The following is a 17,692-nucleotide window of genomic DNA, read 5'->3' on the forward strand; positions in this document are numbered from 1 at the left end:
GCTGTGGTGGTGGTTGCCCCTGGAGCTGTGGTTGTTGTTGCTCCTGCAGCTGTGGTTGTTGTTGCTCCTGCTGCTGTGGTTGTTGTTGCCCCTGCAGCTGTGGTTGTTGTTGCTCCAGCAGCTGTGGTTGTTGTTGCTCCAGCAGCTGTGGTTGTTGTTGCTCCTGCAGCTGTGGTTGTTGTTGCTCCAGCAGCTGTGGTTGTTGTTGCTCCAGCAGCTGTGGTTGTTGTTGCTCCTGCAGCTGTGGTTGTTGTTGCTCCTGCAGCTGTGGTGGTTGTGGCTCCCGCAGCTGTGGTGGTGGTTGCCCCTGGAGCTGTGGTTGTTGTTGCTCCAGCAGCTGTGGTTGTTGTTGTTCCTGCAGCTGTGGTGGTTGTTGCTCCTGCAGCTGTGGTTGTTGTTGCTCCAGCAGCTGTGGTGGTGGTTGCCCCTGGAGCTGTGGTTGTTGTTGCTCCAGCAGCTGTGGTTGTTGTTGCTCCTGCAGCCGTGGCTGTTGTTGCTCCTGCAGCTGTGGTTGTTGTTGCTCCAGCAGCTGTGGTGGTGGTTGCTCCTGCAGCTGTGGTGGTTGTTGCTCCTGCAGCTGTTGTGGTGGTTGTGGCTCCCACAGCTGTGGTGGTGGTTGCTCCAGCAGCTGTGGTGGTGGTTGCTCCTGCAGCTGTGGTGGTTGTTGCTCCAGCAGCTGTGGTGGTTGTGGCTCCCGCAGCTGTGGTGGTTGTGGCTCCTGCAGCTGTGGTGGAGGTTGCCCCTGGAGCTGTGGTTGTTGTTGCTCCAGCAGCTGTGGTTGTTGTTGCTCCTGCAGCTGTGGTGGTGGTTGTTGGGGCAGCTGTTGTGGTGGTTGTTGGAGCAGCTGTGGTTGTGGTTGTTGCAGCAGCTGTGGTTGTGGTTGTCGGGGCAGCTGTTGTGGTGGTTGTCGGGGCAGCTGTGGTGGTGGTTGTTGGGGCAGCTGTGGTGGTGGTTGTTGCAGCAGCTGTGGTTGTGGTTGTCGGGGCAGCTGTTGTGGTGGTTGTCGGGGCAGCTGTGGTTGTGGTTGTTGGGGCAGCTGTGGTGGTGGTTGTTGCGGCAGCTGTGGTGGTGGTTGTTGGGGCAGCTGTGGTGGTGGTTGTTGCAGCAGCTGTGGTGGTGGTTGTCGGGGCAGCTGTTGTGGTGGTTGTCGGGACAGCTGTTGTGGTGGTTGTTGGGGCAGCTGTGGTTGTGGTTGTTGCAGCAGCTGTTGTGGTGGTTGTTGGGGCAGCTGTTGTGGTGGTTGTTGGGGCAGCTGTGGTGGTGGTTGTTGCAGCAGCTGTGGTTGTGGTTGTCGGGGCAGCTGTGGTGGTGGTTGTTGCAGCAGCTGTGGTTGTGGTTGTCGGGGCAGCTGTTGTGGTGGTTGTCGGGACAGCTGTTGTGGTGGTTGTTGGGGCAGCTGTGGTGGTGGTTGTTGCAGCAGCTGTGGTGGTGGTTGTTGGGGCAGCTGTGGTTGTGGTTGTTGCAGCAGCTGTGGTGGTGGTTGTCGGGGCAGCTGTGGTTGTGGTTGTCGGGGCAGCTGTTGTGGTGGTTGTTGGGGCAGCTGTGGTGGTGGTTGTTGGGGCAGCTGTGGTTGTGGTTGTTGCAGCAGCTGTGGTTGTGGTTGTCGGAGCAGCTGTGGTTGTGGTTGTCGGGGCAGCTGTTGTGGTGGTTGTTGGGACAGCTGTGGTGGTGGTTGTTGGGGCAGCTGTGGTTGTGGTTGTTGCAGCAGCTGTGGTTGTGGTTGTTGCAGCAGCTGTGGTGGTGGTTGTCGGGGCAGCTGTGGTTGTGGTTGTTGCAGCAGCTGTGGTTGTGGTTGTCGGAGCAGCTGTGGTTGTGGTTGTCGGGGCAGCTGTTGTGGTGGTTGTCGGGGCAGCTGTGGTTGTGGTTGTTGCAGCAGCTGTGGTTGTGGTTGTCGGGGCAGCTGTTGTGGTGGTTGTTGGGGCAGCTGTTGTGGTGGTTGTTGGGGCAGCTGTGGTGGTGGTTGTTGGGGCAGCTGTGGTTGTGGTTGTCGGGGCAGCTGTTGTGGTGGTTGTTGGGGCAGCTGTGGTGGTGGTTGTTGGGGCAGCTGTGGTTGTGGTTGTCACAGCAGCTGTGGTTGTGGTTGTCGGAGCAGCTGTGGTTGTGGTTGTCGGGGCGGCTGTTGTGGTGGTTGTCGGGGCAGCTGTGGTTGTGGTTGTCGGGGCAGCTGTGGTGGTGGTTGTCGGAGCAGCTGTGGTTGTGGTTGTCGGGGCGGCTGTTGTGGTGGTTGTCAGGGCAGCTGTGGTGGTGGTTGTTGGGGCAGCTGTGGTTGTGGTTGTTGCGGCAGCTGTTGTGGTGGTTGTCGGGGCAGCTGTGGTGGTGGTTGTTGGGGCAGCTGTGGTGGTGGTTGTTGGGGCAGCTGTGGTTGTGGTTGTTGCGGCAGCTGTTGTGGTGGTTGTCGGGGCAGCTGTGGTGGTGGTTGTTGGGGCAGCTGTGGTTGTGGTTGTTGCGGCAGCTGTTGTGGTGGTTGTCGGGGCAGCTGTGGTGGTGGTTGTTGGGGCAGCTGTGGTGGTGGTTGTTGGGGCAGCTGTGGTTGTGGTTGTTGCGGCAGCTGTTGTGGTGGTTGTCGGGGCAGCTGTGGTGGTGGTTGTCGGGGCAGCTGTGGTTGTGGTTGTTGCAGCAGCTGTGGTTGTGGTTGATGCAGGTGCTGTGGTCTGTGCTTTGCCTGAGGCTGTTTGACAATGTCATAGATGGATCAGTAAAACATTAATATTTCATCATGTCGCATTTAAAGCAAATCTTCACAGCAAATGTTCTGAAGGAGTCATTTCTTTGACTTACCAACAAGCAGAAGAAGGATGAAAAAGATCTTCATCATCATGGCAGGAAGGTTCTTATCTCTTGAAAATACAACAATTACATTTTATTAAAGCACTGTAGCAACTAGTTTTAGACATGGCAACATTTTATTATCATTACATCATTCTAAATTATTTGATAACCAGAATGTCTTGATAATGATACAATTCCATTAACAACTGCTTCTATCAGACAATCAAACTTTGCTTCATGGTAATTTGAGCTTTTTCCATTTCAATAGCAACAAAATTAATGTTTGGTTCTCTGAATTATGTTCGTCAGGAATTAGCCAGGATTACTTAAATTTGTGTTAAAAACAACTGTCAGATATCTACATGACTTTAGCTGTGGTCACTAACAATAACTAAACCACCAAAAATACAAAACCCTTTTCAACCTTTTCCTTTTTCTCAAGCAGCACAGAAAACATAAAGTCACTTATACGGAACTGATGGATAATTTAATATTGACAATCTGAGATGTGAAATAAAAGCAAACTTCCATTTGAATTGAAATGTGACAAAAATAATGATAATAACATTAAATAATAATTGACTTACAGGTGTCCAGGTGCTGGCTGACGTTGGGATGCTCTCTGATTCCACCTGCTCAGTATCCCTCACTGTTTGCTTTGTGATGCTTTCCTCAGAACAGACAGCAGCTTATATTCACAATCGACAGGTGAGATTACATCAAGCTCTGCACAAAGACGTTAATCAATTGTGTGAGTAATGTTGAAGTAATTTGCAAGGTGTGACCGCCTCTTTAATTATCTATTCATTATCCTCTAATTGTAAAGAAAAAACTGGTTGAGTGGCAAATGTCATGTAGACGTGACGCGAGCTGATGTCTTGTCCATCGGTATGTGAGGATATTTTAAACATTTGTTTATTTTCCGTCCAGTTGTGTCATTGTGAACACATTTGTGTCTGAGCATCTTCGTCATGAAGGACTGGAGGTTAACACACCCAGGAGAGAAGAGTTTGAAAGGCGTGATCACTTAATTCGGCCTGATTTATAGCAGAATTGAATAGATGTTATCTTTGACTGTAAGTAGCTGTGAGAGCTCCTCTGTAGACTGGACAGAACCAAACTCTGTACTTCAGTTTGCTCCCATTAACTAGTTTTATGTTTATATGTATGTTGCAGCATGCTGAGCTTTCCTGTCCTTGTTCTGACTGCGTCTTCCTAAACATCCATCTTATTTTATTCATGCACTCATTGAAAAACAGATTTGAAATTATTTAATGCATATAAATACCAACCAAGAAAGCTGGTTCTGATCCATAATACCACAGTCATTTGTTTGTTATCTAAAGTTCATGTACAAGACATGTTTCACCGATCCATGTGGTCCTTCACACAGTACAGATGTAATAATATAAATATTTGTATATAAGAACACAACTAATCTTGAATTGAAAGATTAGTTTAATTCCGGATTAGTTGAAATAAAAAACAAGTCCAGGTTGCAGTTTTTGTTTCTTTTAGACATATAAATAAAAAGCAGATTAGTGAATTCAATTAGCAAATTCACTCACTTCCACTGTTTATACGTTCAGTATCAGCATATGTGTTGTCGATATCCGCCGATATGAAACTCTTTTTTGTTTTAAAATAATTTGAGCAGAGTTTTCTGTTTCAGTTCATTGTTAAACTATAAAACATCTTTCCTCCGTCACATGATATTATCTGAGAAGTGTTTGATCACCACATCTGAAAGATCGCTGCAAAATAACAGAATGAATCATGTCGTATCATATTTAATTCTTTTCAGTCGTGTTTATTGATACATCATTGTCATCATCGTTGTAATGCATGTATTAGATGAGCAGGTCACTTTGCTCATGTGCTGATGGCGTTTCTGTTTCTTTTAGAATCCGTCCTGAGAGGATCCTGTGTTGTTGTGTTGAATGGACATTTTCAGAATCACTCCCAGAAACAAACTGACAGCAGTTGTGATGAACTGTGGGAAAATCATGGACAGACAGCAGGCTGACCTGTAAAACCAGTACCGAGCAGACCTGCACAGACACATCTCAGTCACCTTCTGCACGGCTCCAGCCGCTCCCTTCTGTTCACAGGGAAAGATTCCTGGGCTCAGAACCAAACCGAGCAGAGTCCTTCTTTATCCCATGACAACAATTAGAGAGACGTGTGAGCTGCAGAGGCTGAGAGGTCGTGCAGACGTTAACTTCACCTGTAAGACTCTTTATGACTGCTGACATGATGTTAAAATGTCAGCCTGGACACTGATGACACTGAAGATGATCTGAGGTTGTTTCTGTCCGTTAGTCCACACGACATGCCACAAATCTGAGGTGAACCGTTAAATGTTTCATTAAAGCACGAAACTCGGTACATGTGTACAGTTTGGGGGCCAGAGCATTAACATTAATACCGGACATCAACACGTTTTCTGTCTTTTGATGATCAGAACTCATCGTCACCTCCAATTTTGCAGTAGTTGAATAAAACCACCTTATCTGGTGAAGTACAGTGATACTGTCAGCAGAGCCTGGTTGTGGATCAGCTCCACCTCCAACAGTTCATCTGGAGGTGTTTAACTTCTAATATACATATAACAGTCATATTGATTAGTTTGCATTTGCTTCCACTGTTTTTCTGTAAACACTGCACAACATTCTGATGGAAAACTGAGCACGTTCAGGACGAAGATGTTGATGAAGATATCATTCTGCTGCGTCAAACCTGAGATGCAGAGCGCTCTGCAGAGATGTCACACGGCTGAGTCACAGGGTGGGTCATCCTGCAGGCACCTGGAAGGTCACACCTATAGTTTCACACGCTGGAGCCATGACGGCTCTACTTCACTGTTGTTGTTGTTGTTGCTAAGCAGTCCGACTCGGCTGTGAATGTGTTCCTGGACGAGCTGCAGCCTGTCGGTCATTGTAACTGCTGTTTACCTAAGAAATTAGACGATTAAACGTACGTTACAATAGATTGTAGGTCAAGTCCATCTGAAACAACTCCAGGTCAATTAGAGAAAGTGTTCCTGACGGTTCAACCACACCACAACATCTGAATCAGCAGAATCTTAAAGGCTCGTCCATCAATTGTTTTTCCTTCCTGGTTCTTTATGTCGTCTCAACTCAGTTCTGAGTTCCAGAGTCAACAATGAACTTTGATCTGCGGCTTTTAAGTCAGACTGGGTTAAATGTGATCATGACATTCATGAGAATTTTGCAAACTTTAACCTGATGGCTGAAATTAGTTGGAAAGTTGATTTTTGAGTCTGACTCTCAACACTTTGGGATCGTACGACGGGTCGGCCGTCATCCCGAAGTGTCGTGTTTCTGGAGATGGACTGAAACTCAGAAATCTTACAAACTTTTCTTACAAACTGCACCTTTAATTTGTTGTTTCTTTATGTTTTGCCACGCTGCATACATTTATTCAGTGGCTGGAGTTGGAGAATCATTTTTTCATTTCATCTGTCTTTTATTCACTTCTTTGTTCTGTATTTCTGGCTTTCAGAAATATTTCTACATATTGTTTCTTCTCCTTCTCAAGCTGCAGCTCAGATATAATGTAATAATAAGATGAAGTTCTGTCCACCCTGTCAGCTGCTCGTCATCAGCAGGATCATCGGGTGTGTCTCTCAGTCTATTGTGCCCGACTGTTGGTACATCGCATATTTCTGCCTTTATTCGTCGATGAGAGAGTCGGCTGTCGGAGCGGGGTGTGGACGTGAAGACAACAGGTGTTTTATTGTGTTGAGACAGAGAAATGAAGATGATCGTAATAATCATGATGTACATGCGTCCACTGTCCCCTCTTCATGGATTGTGACGAGGTTTTCCCTCCACAAACACATCAGCGCCTGATGTTGACTCTGTCAATCAGCTATGCAAATAAACCAGTTTGACCGCAAACCAAGCACTCTTAATTTCTGTGCTCCAGGCAGCACATTTATAAAGAAACAGTGATCAGGAGGTTTACGTTCTGAAAACTGAAAGAGTGTTTGAGGGTTCAGACTGGATGGGACGTGCAGAAGTCATTTTGATTTCAGGTTTAAACACACAACAAGGCAGCACTGTGTGTCTGGCTCGGACCAGCCCAGTCACCTCAACAAGCTGTTGGCATTAACTGTCAAACCATTAATACATTCTGGTTTGACATGTCACGCTGACATTTCTACAGCACATGTTTTATCATGTCATGGAGAGGTTGGCAGCAGAGTTAAGCAATCAAACCCAGTCGGCAGAATTCATCTTGGCTCAAGTTCAAAACAAATGTTTTCCATCTGATCTGTTTTCTATGTCTCTCTTGTGAAAACGCTGTTCTTCTGTCCTGTTTCGGTCGCCTCGGTCACAGATGGAGACGGTCTGACTTCCCATGAAACAGCTACAAAAACGTGCAGGTGTCCTGAAAAGAAAACTGCATTTAATGCAACAGAAACATCTCCCAGGTGATGTACTGATGTGACAGTCAGCTAATAAGCATATAATGATATACAGATGTGACTGTGGTTTGCAGAAACATTAACTGCTAACATGATATCTGGAGATAAGACTGGACTGGGAGAAGGCAGCCAAGCCACTGACGACAGCTGACAGCGTACCAACATCTGGAGCTGTGGAAGTGCTGGATGCTGTTTAAGGACCTCGGGATGATTTCCAGCCGTGCTTGTGGCAAAAAACTGGATACTGTAGACGCGATGCCGGGACATCTCTGTCTCTGTGCAGTCAAAACATGATGATGCTCTAAACTGACCAAGTGCATAAATCTACTGAACATGAATATTAAACATTGAGCTTCAGCTTTTCCTCTAAATATTTCCAATTAACTCGTTTTAATTTTTTTCTAAAAGGACGGTTTATAAAACCCTTTATTGAGACTATGTGATGTTCAGTGTCTGGGAGACTTAAACTACATGTAGTTGAACTACAACTACAATTTGCTGTAATTTGCTGGTAGGTAAACTACATTCATATTTTGTGCTGGGTCAAGTATTTCAACTCATTTTGGGTCATATTTTGTAGTTTAACTTCTCAATTTACAAACTACAATTTTGGCCAATAACATGAAATATTTTTGTATTTAAAAAATAAAAAAGACCGATGTAATATAAATTTCCTTATTTTTTTCTTTGAAAAAAGGCATGAAACATGGCATGACATGCTAAGCCAGCGCTGCCTCTGATTGGCTCGCTCTGGCAGCACTCAGATGCTTCACAGAGTGGGCGGGTCTTTGTGCAAAGGAGGGCAGAGCTCATACGGCACAGGTACATCATGCACGACCCTCCTGTTACCCCCGATGTGCCCCTGAACGCACCAGCCCAACCGGGGATGGTTGGAACACTTTTTGTCTCAGCTCCTATAACTTGCAGAATGTTTGCGGTAGGGCACTAAAATCTTGACACAAAGTACCTTTGTTTGTCTACTACAAATATGTATATATATTTGTAGTAGACAATATATATCACAGAATTCATTATTTGATGTCAAATGCAAGGAGTGCCATTGTTACAACCTCGCCCCACTACCAGGGTATGTTGTAACACAACCTGGGGTCTATTGTAACAGTAAGAGTGAATAACTAAAAACTGAGACCACACCACAAAATATGCATCTATATAAGTTTATTGTGCATGTGCCGACACTAAAGCATCTTCCTGTGCTTCAGAATAACACATCACTGATGGCTAAATGAAGTGTCAGTGGTGTGGATCCTAACATTAGAAGAGCTTTCTTATAGATTTTTTTGTGATAATACCTACGAATGTTATACACATAAAAATGGGAACCTACAGCAGGAGGTCAGAAGTAGCTCATAGTCCACGTAAAGTCACAGGAAGATGTTCGACAATTAGTAAACCAACAATCATGCACATGTGTCTGTCAGAGGGATCACAGTCACAGTGCTGACAGGTGTATGGAGGTTTTCCAGCGGCGCAGTTTTTCGTGCTTCTAGACCTTTTCTGCAATTTACACTTTTCTTGGGGATTGAAATTTGTTGTGCATCAAAGACTTTTTGACTGCAGTGATCGCCACACTGGGCAGCTTTCTATCCAGAGTAGATAAAATATGTGAACTGTGATTCGGGGGACATTTTCTCACCCCTGTCAGCTGTTGTTTAGCTTGCTGCATCAGCATGGTTGTTTGAAAGTAGCAGAGATGAAATGACTCATATTTTACATAAGAAGCTACTTTATAAACTAACATCAGTTACCTAATTCAAACATCAACAGTATCAGTACTAATCAAAATTTAGACTTGGTCCAAAAAATGACTTTGTTACCTGAAAATGTTTGTTTTGCCTCTAAATCTGCACACATCTTCTCACAGCCATGCAAATTCACATGCAAGATCAGGAGGGAGTGGTTATACACAACACTGATGACATGACTCTTACGTTATCCCTTATTGGTGAAAGTGATGCTGTTACATCTATCCCTTTGTTTCAACCATCCCCGGTCTCCCCTGCATGTTGGATATAGATGCATCTGCAGACGCGACCTACGTGGTCACATGTGAGCTCTACAAGTCAAAAACAACAAAATGCTTTTGAATCTCAAAATGTCCAAAGTGTTTGTGAAGCTGAACTCTGGTGTCCAAACAGAACCGGCTGTCTGATAAAACTCTGACAGACTGCTCATGAGTCGTGTCAACAAGCGACTCTGCCCTGACATCCAGTTCTGCCTCAGTGTTCCTGTGATGTGACCAAACATGTCAGCTATGTTTCTTTAACAAATAAAACTTGAGTTCAGAGGCATATGTCTGCTGGCATGGCATGGCTGGCAAGTTTTTGTAGGCTATTAGAAGCATTATCGGCCGATTGCGATCGGTTGCCGATCGATCGGTGCATCTCTACTTCTAATTAAACCCCAGATTCAAACATAGACTTCATGCTGCGTAGAATCATGTGGGTGAGTTGTTTACCTCACTGATAGAGACAAAGAGAGCCAGTGTGTGAGGATGGTGGTAAGAATCTCAGCCATGCATGTTTACCTGAACTGCAGAATATTATTTTAGTAACACACCCAACACACCCAACACACCTGCACACACCCAACACACAGACGTGTTCTCCTGTGTTGGCTGATGACTGTCTGCTGTCTGTTTGTAGCCTCAGAGAATGATCACAATACCTCCTCCGCTTCACTGACTTTAAGACACCTGCACAGATTACCATCAGAGATGCATGACGTCCCGTCTGATGTTATCAGGAAATCTAAATATACATCAACATTTCCTTTACGTGTCTCTCTGTTTTAAACGGTACGTAACAAACCAGACGCAAAATATGTCAGGGAACCTTTTGGTTTTACCCAAAGATCAGAGTTTGTAGATCTGGAATTGTGGATGCTTCTTTTTTTCCGGGCCCTTTAAAGGTCCATGTTGGCTTAAAGGAACAGTTCACAAAAAATGTAAAGTCAATCATTATCTCCTGACCCCATGCAAAACTCCATTAAAACTCTGCAGAATCAGCTGTTAGCACTTCCTGTTAGCAGTGAACCTGTGGATGTACAGACAACTATCACTGGATCACTGTGATACTGAAGGAAACTTAAAACATGATGTTTCTAAGGCAAGTTCTGCACATGTGAGGAGAGGCTGTCCTCCTCTCCTCCTCCTGATGATATAAAGTCCTCCTCTCCTCCTCAGGATATAAAGTCCTCCTCCTCTCCTCCTGATGATATAAAGTCCTCCTCTCCTCCTGAGAGATAAAGTCCTCTCTCCTCCTCCTGAGGATAGAAAGTCCTCTCTCCTCCTCCTGATGATATAAAGTCCTCCTCTCCTCCTCCTGATGATATAAGTCCTCCTCCCTCTTCACTGCCGATGATCTAAGGTCCCTCCTCTCCTCCTGAGGATTAAAAGTCCTCCTCTACCTCATGTGAGAATAACGTCCTCCTCTCCTCCTCCTGATGATATAAAGTCCTCTCTCATCCTCCTGAGGATATAAAGTCCTACCTCTCCTCATTCCTATTATATAAAGTCCTCCTCTCCTCATCCTGATGATATAAAGTCCTCCTCTCCTCCTCCTGATGATATAAAGTCCTCCTCTCCTCCTGATGATATAAAGTCCTCCTCTCTCCTCCTGATGATATAAAGTCCTCCTCTCCTCCTCCTGATGATATAAAGTCCTCCTCTCCTCTCCTGATGATATAAAGTCCTCCTCTCCCTCCTGATGATATAACGTCCTCCTCTCCTCCTCCTGATGATATAAAGTCTCCTCTCCTCCTCCTGATGATATAAAGTACCTCCTCTCCTCCTCCTGATGATATAAAGTCCTCCTCTCCTCCTCCTGATGATATAAAGTCCTCCTCTCCTCCTCCTGATGATATAAAGTCTCCTCTCCTCCTCCTGATGATATAAAGTCCTCCTCTCCCTCCTGATGATATAAAGTCCTCCTCTCCTCCTCCTGATGATATAAAGTCCCTCTCCTCCTCCTGATGATATAAAGTCCTCCTCTCCTCCTCCTGATGATATAAGTCCCTCCTCTCCTCCTGATGATATAAAGTCCTCCTCTCCTCCTGATGATATAAAGTCCTCCTCTCCTCCTGATGATATAAAGCCCTCCTCTCCTCCTCCTGATGATATAAAGTCCTCCTCTCCTCCTCCTGATGATATAAAGTCCTCCTCTCCTCCTCCTGATGATATAAAGTCCTCCTCTCCTCCTCCTGATGATATAAAGTCCTCCTCTCCTCCTCTGATGATATAAGTCCCTCCTCTCCATCCTCCTGATGATATAAAGTCCTCCTCTCCTCCCTGAGGATATAAAGTCCTCCTCTCCTCCTCCTGATGATATAAAGTCCTCCTCCTGATGCTATAAGTCCTCCTCTCCTCCTCCTGATGATATAAAAGTCCCTCCTCTCCTCCTGATGATATAAAGTCCTCCTCTCCTCCTCCTGATGATATAAAGTCCTCCTCTCCTCCTCCTGATGATATAAAGTCCTCCTCTCTCCTCCCTGATGATATAAATCCTCCTCTCCTCCTCCTGATGATATAAAGTCTCCTCTCCCTCCTCTGATGATATAAAGTCCTCCTCTCCTCTCTGATGATATAAAGTCCTCCTCTCTCCTCCTGATGATATAAAGTCCTCCTCTCCTCCTCCTGAGGATATAAAGTCCTCCTCTCCTCCTCCTGATGATATAAAGTCCTCTCCTCCTCCTGATGATATAAAGTCCTCCTCTCTCCTCCTGATGATATAAAGTCCTCCTCTCCTCCTCCTGATGATATAAAGTCCTCCTCTCCTCCTCCTGATGATATAAAGTCCTCCTCTCCTCCTCCTGAGGATATAAAGTCCTCCTCTCCTCCTCCTGATGAATAAAGTCTCCTCTCCTCCTGATGATATAAAGTCCTCCTCTCCTCCTGATGATATAAAGTCCTCCTCTCCTCCTGATGATATAAAGTCCTCCTCTCCTCCTCCTGATGATATAAAGTCCTCCTCTCCTCCTCCTGATGATATAAAGTCCTCCTCTCCTCCTGATGATATAAAGTCCTCCTCTCCTCCTGATGATATAAAGTCCTCCTCTCCTCCTCCTGATGATATAAAGTCCTCCTCTCCTCCTCCTGATGATATAAAGTCCTCCTCTCCTCCTCCTGATGATATAAAGTCCTCCTCTCCTCCTCCTGAGTGTATAAAGTCTCGCTCCTCCTCTGATGATATAAAGTCCTCCTCTCTCCTCCTCCTGATGATATAAAGTCCTCCTCTCCTCCTCCTGATGATATAAAGTCCTCCTCTCCTCCTGATGATATAAAGTCCTCCTCTCCTCCTCCTGATGATATAAAGTCCTCTCCTCCTCCTGATGATATAAGAGTCCTCCTCTCCTCCTCCTGATGATATAAAGTCCTCCTCTCCTCCTCCTGATGATATAAAGTCCTCCTCTCCTCCTCCTGATGATATAAAGTCCTCCTCTCCTCCTCCTGAGGATATAAGTCCTCCTCTCCTCCTCCTGATGATATAAAGTCAGGTGACGTGTCGTAGTCCTCAGAATCTGTCTGAAATCTGTTCAAAAGTTTGGGGTCACCCAGACAATTTCAGGTTTTTTCCAACACGTTTATTCATCAAATAAGTTGTGAAATGAATAGAAAATATAGCCAAGACACTGACGAGGTCAGACATAATGATTTTTATTTAAAATAATAATTTTGTCTTTCAAATTTGGCTTTTGTCAAAGAATTCTCCATTTGCAGCAATTGCAGACTTTTGGCATTCTAGCTGTCTGTTTGTTGAGATAATCTGAAGAAATTTCTCCCCACGCTTCCTGAAGCACCTCCCACAGGTTGGATCGGCTTGATGTGCTGACCACTCTGTTACAGACAGAATACCAGCTGACTGCTTCTTCCCTAAATAGTTCTTGCATATTTCTGAGGTGTGCTTGGGTTCATTGTCCTGTTGTAGGAGGAAACTGGCTCCAATCAAGCGCCGTCCACAGAGTAAGGCATGGCGTGGCAAAATGGACTGATAACCTTCCTTATTCACATTACCTCCACCATGCTTCACAGATGGCATCAGGCACTCCTACAGCATCTTTTCACTGGTTCTGCGCCTCACAAATTTCTTCTGTGGGATCCAAACACCTCAAACTTTGATTTCTCTGTCCGATGTCTGTGTTCTTTTGCTCATCTTAATCTTTTCCTTTAATTGGTCAGTCTCAGATATGGCTCTTTCTTTGCCACTCTGCCTAGAAGGCCAGTATCCCAGAGTCGCCTCTTCACGGTGGGAGTAGTACACACCGCTGTAGGAAATCTTCAAGAATGGACTGTCGACTTGCAGAAGAAAGTTCTCTTTTTCTGGCCATTTTCAGAGTAGAATCCAACCCACAAATCCTGACGCTCCAGATACTCAACTAGCTCAAAGGAAGGCCAGTTTATATCTTCTCTGATCAGCATAACAGTTTTCAGCTGTGCTAACATGATTGCACAAGGGTTTTATAATCATCAGTTAGCCTTTTAGCTAACACGATGTACCATTAGAACACACTTATGTAGATATTCCATTAAAAATCAGCCGTTTCCAGCTAGAAGTTTTTTATAAGTACTTATAAATGTCTTATAATCTTTATAAACACATTTATGATTAACAATTTTTAACACTTACAAAGTCTTATTAATTACTTATATGGGATTAATTATATATAAAGCGTTACTCATAAAACATAACAATCAGCGACATCAAAATGTGAGCATAACAAAAAGTACATGACAAAAATGTTTCTGTAACATTTCTCTTTCACTGGATCCTTTAAAAAACTACCGAACATATATTTTTGCATCAAACCTTTCATACGTTACACTGAGCTGCAGTTTTTACATTCCATTTCCTGGAAGTTGGGAGAGATTGTGTTTATCTGACGTCTGCTCAGCTGTGACGACAGCAGATGTTTTTATAAGAACATGTTCGGGAATAGAACCATCAAACGTAGAATCATGTGGGTGAGTTGTTTACCTCACTGATAGAGACAAAGAGAGCCAGTGTGTGAGGATGGTGGTAAGAATCTCAGCCATGCATGTTTACCTGAACTGCAGAATATAATTTTAGTAACACACCTGCACACACCCAACACACCCAACACACAGACGTGTTCTCCTGTGTTGGCTGATGACTGTCCGCTGTCTGTTTGTAGCCTCAGAGAATGATCACAATACCTTCTCCGCTTCACTGACTTTAAGACACCTGCACAGATTACCATCAGAGATGCATGACGTCCCGTCTGATGTTGTCAGGAAATCTAAATATACATCAACATTTCCTTTACGTGTCTTTCTGTTTTAAACGGTACGTAACAAACCAGTAGAGGTCCAAAGTTTCCAAAGACACAAAATATGTCAGGGAACCTTTTGGTTTTACCCAAAGATCAGAGTTTGTAGATCTGGAATTGTGGATGCTTCTTTTTTTCTAAGTCCTGTAATGGTCTGTGTTGGTTTAAAGGAACAGTTCACAAAAAAAAATGTAACAGCTGGAGACTTGATTTAAAACTGAGAAACAACAGAGGAAACATCAGATGTCTCCATACTGCTCGTCTGGTTCACTGCTAACAGGAAGTGCTAACAGATCATTCTGCAAAGTTTAAATGAAGTTTAATTTATTTACTTTGGTCATTTTCTGTGTTTTAAATCTTCAAGTCTTCAGCTGCCTCAGTTTTAGCAGAATGCTGCAACTTTATATCATCAGGAGGAGGAGAAGAGGACTTTATATCATCAGGAGGAGGAGAGGAGGACTTTATATCATCAGGAGAGGAGAGGAGGACTTTATATCATCAGGAGGAGGAGAGGAGGACTTTATATCATCAGGAGGAGAGGAGGACTTTATATCATCAGGAGGAGAGAGGAGGACTTTATATCATCAGAGGAGGAGAGGAGGACTTTATATATCAGGAGGAGGAGAGGAGGACTTTATATCATCAGGAGGAGAGAGGAGGACTTTATATCATCAGGAGGAGGAGAGGAGGACTTTATATCATCAGGAGGAGGAGAGGAGGACTTTATATCATCAGGAGGAGGAGAGGGGACTTTATATAAATCAGGAGGAGAGGAGGACTTTATATCATCAGGAGGAGGAGAGGAGGACTTTATATCATCGAGGAGGAGGAGAGCATTCGGAGGAGGAGAGAGAGGACTTTATAATCATCAGGAGGAGAGGAGGACCTTATATCATCAGGAGGAGAGGAGGACTTTATATCATCAGGAGGAGGAGAGGATGACTTTATATCATCAGGGAGGAGAGGAGGACTTATATCATCGGAGGAGGAGAGGAGGACTTTATATCATCAGGAGGAGGAGAGGAGGACTTTATATCATCAGGAGGAGAGGAGGACTTTATATCATCAGGAGGAGGAGAGGATGACTTTATATCATCAGGAGGAGAGGAGGACTTTATATCATCAGGAGGAGGAGAGGAGGACTTTATATCATCAGGAGGAGAGGAGGACTTTATATCATCAGGAGGAGGGGGGGACTTTATATCATCAGGAGGAGGAGAGGAGGACTTTATCTCATCAGGAGGAGAGGAGGGCTTTATATCCTCAGGAGGAGGAGAGGAGGACTTTATATCATCAGGAGGAAGGGAGGACTTTATATCATCAGGAGGAGGAGGAGGACTTTATAATCATCAGGAGAGGAGAGGAGGACTTTATATCATCAGGAGGAGGAGAGGAGGACTTTATATCATCAGGAGGAGGAGAGGAGGACTTTATATCATCAGGAGGAGGAGAGGAGGACTTTATATCATCAGGAGGAGGAGAGGAGGACTTTATATCATCAGGAGGAGGAGAGGAGGACTTATATCATCAGGAGGAGGAGAGGGAGACTTTATATCATCAGGAGGAGGAGAGGAGGACTTTATATCATCAGGAGGAGAGGAGGACTTTATATCATCAGGAGGAGGAGAGGAGGACTTTATATCATCAGGAGGAGGAGAGGAGGACTTTATATCATCAGGAGGAGAGGAGGACTTTATATCATCAGGAGGAGGAGAGGAGGACTTTATATCATCAGGAGGGAGAGGAGGACTTTATATCATCAGGAGGAGGAGAGGAGGACTTTATATCATCAGGAGGAGGAGAGGAGGACTTTATATCATCAGGAGGAGGAGAGGAGGACTTTATATCATCAGGGAGGAGGAGAGGAGGACTTTATATCATCAGGAGGAGGAGAGGAGGACTTTATATCATCAGGAGGAGGAGAGGAGGACTTTATATCATCAGGAGGAGGAGAGGAGGACTTTATATCATCAGGAGGAGGAGAGGAGGACTTTATATCATCAGGAGGAGGAGAGGAGGACTTTATATCATCAGGAGGAGGAGAGGAGGACTTTATATCATCAGGAGGAGAGGAGGACTTTATATCATCAGGAGGAGGAGAGGAGGACTTTATATCATCAGGAGGAGGAGAGGAGGACTTTATATCATCAGGAGGAGAGGAGGACTTTATATCATCAGGAGGAGGAGAGGAGGACTTTATATCATCAGGAGGAGAGGAGGACTTTATATCATCAGGAGGAGGAGAGGAGGACTTTATATCATCAGGAGGAGAGGAGGACTTTATATCATCAGGAGGAGAGGAGGACTTTATATCATCAGGAGGAGGACTTTATATCATCAGGAGGAGAGGAGGACTTTATATCATCAGGAGGAGAGGAGGACTTTATATCATCAGGAGGAGAGGAGGACTTTAAATCATCAGGAGGAGGAGAGGAGGACTTTATATCATCATCTCCTCCTCCTGATGATATAAAGTCCTCCTCTCCTCCTCCTGATGATATAAAGTCCTCCTCTCCTCCTCCTGATGATATAAGGAGGACTTTATATCATCAGGAGGAGGACTTTATATCATCAGGAGGAGGAGAGGAGGACTTTATATCATCAGGAGGAGGAGAGGAGGACTTTATATCATCAGGAGGAGAGGAGGACCTTTATATCATCAGGAGGAGGAGAGGAGGACTTATATCATCAGGAGGAGAGGAGGACTTTATATCATCAGGAGGAGGAGAGGAGGACTTTATATCATCAGGAGGAGGAGAGGAGGACTTTATATCATCAGGAGGAGAGGAGGACTTTATATCATCAGGAGGAGGAGAGGAGGACTTTATATCATCAGGAGGAGAGGAGGACTTTATATCATCAGGAGGAGAGGAGGACTTTATATCATCAGGAGGAGGACTAGGAGGACTTTATATCATCAGGAGGAGAGGAGGACTTTATATCATCAGGAGGAGAGGAGGACTTTATATCATCAGGAGGAGGAGAGGAGGACTTTATATCATCAGGAGGAGAGGAGGACTTTATATCATCAGGAGGAGGAGAGGAGGACTTTATATCATCAGGAGGAGGAGAGGAGGACTTTATATCATCAGGAGGAGGAGAGGAGGACTTTATATCATCAGGAGGAGGAGAGGAGGACTTTATATCATCAGGAGGAGGAGAGGA

General features: G+C 44.8%; 2 protein-coding genes across 2 annotated transcripts; both read right to left on the reverse strand.

The window, feature by feature from the left end:
- Positions 1 to 1,024: 1,024 nt before the first annotated feature.
- LOC115579580 (activating signal cointegrator 1 complex subunit 2 homolog) lies at positions 1,025 to 1,555 on the reverse strand (the record flags this gene model as incomplete). The annotated part of the gene is made up of 1 exon (XM_030413160.1): positions 1,025 to 1,555. A coding segment is annotated over one exon (531 nt), but the record flags the coding sequence as incomplete, so codon positions are not given.
- Positions 1,556 to 1,852: 297 nt separating this feature from the next.
- LOC115579206 (gamma-gliadin-like) lies at positions 1,853 to 2,530 on the reverse strand (the record flags this gene model as incomplete). Its single annotated transcript, XM_030412764.1, has 2 exons — positions 1,853 to 1,891; positions 2,477 to 2,530. Coding segments are annotated over 2 exons (93 nt in total), but the record flags the coding sequence as incomplete, so codon positions are not given.
- Positions 2,531 to 17,692: the final 15,162 nt, after the last annotated feature.

This window comes from Sparus aurata, chromosome 3 (assembly GCF_900880675.1).
Source record: "Sparus aurata chromosome 3, fSpaAur1.1, whole genome shotgun sequence".
Lineage (NCBI taxonomy): Eukaryota > Metazoa > Chordata > Actinopteri > Spariformes > Sparidae > Sparus > Sparus aurata.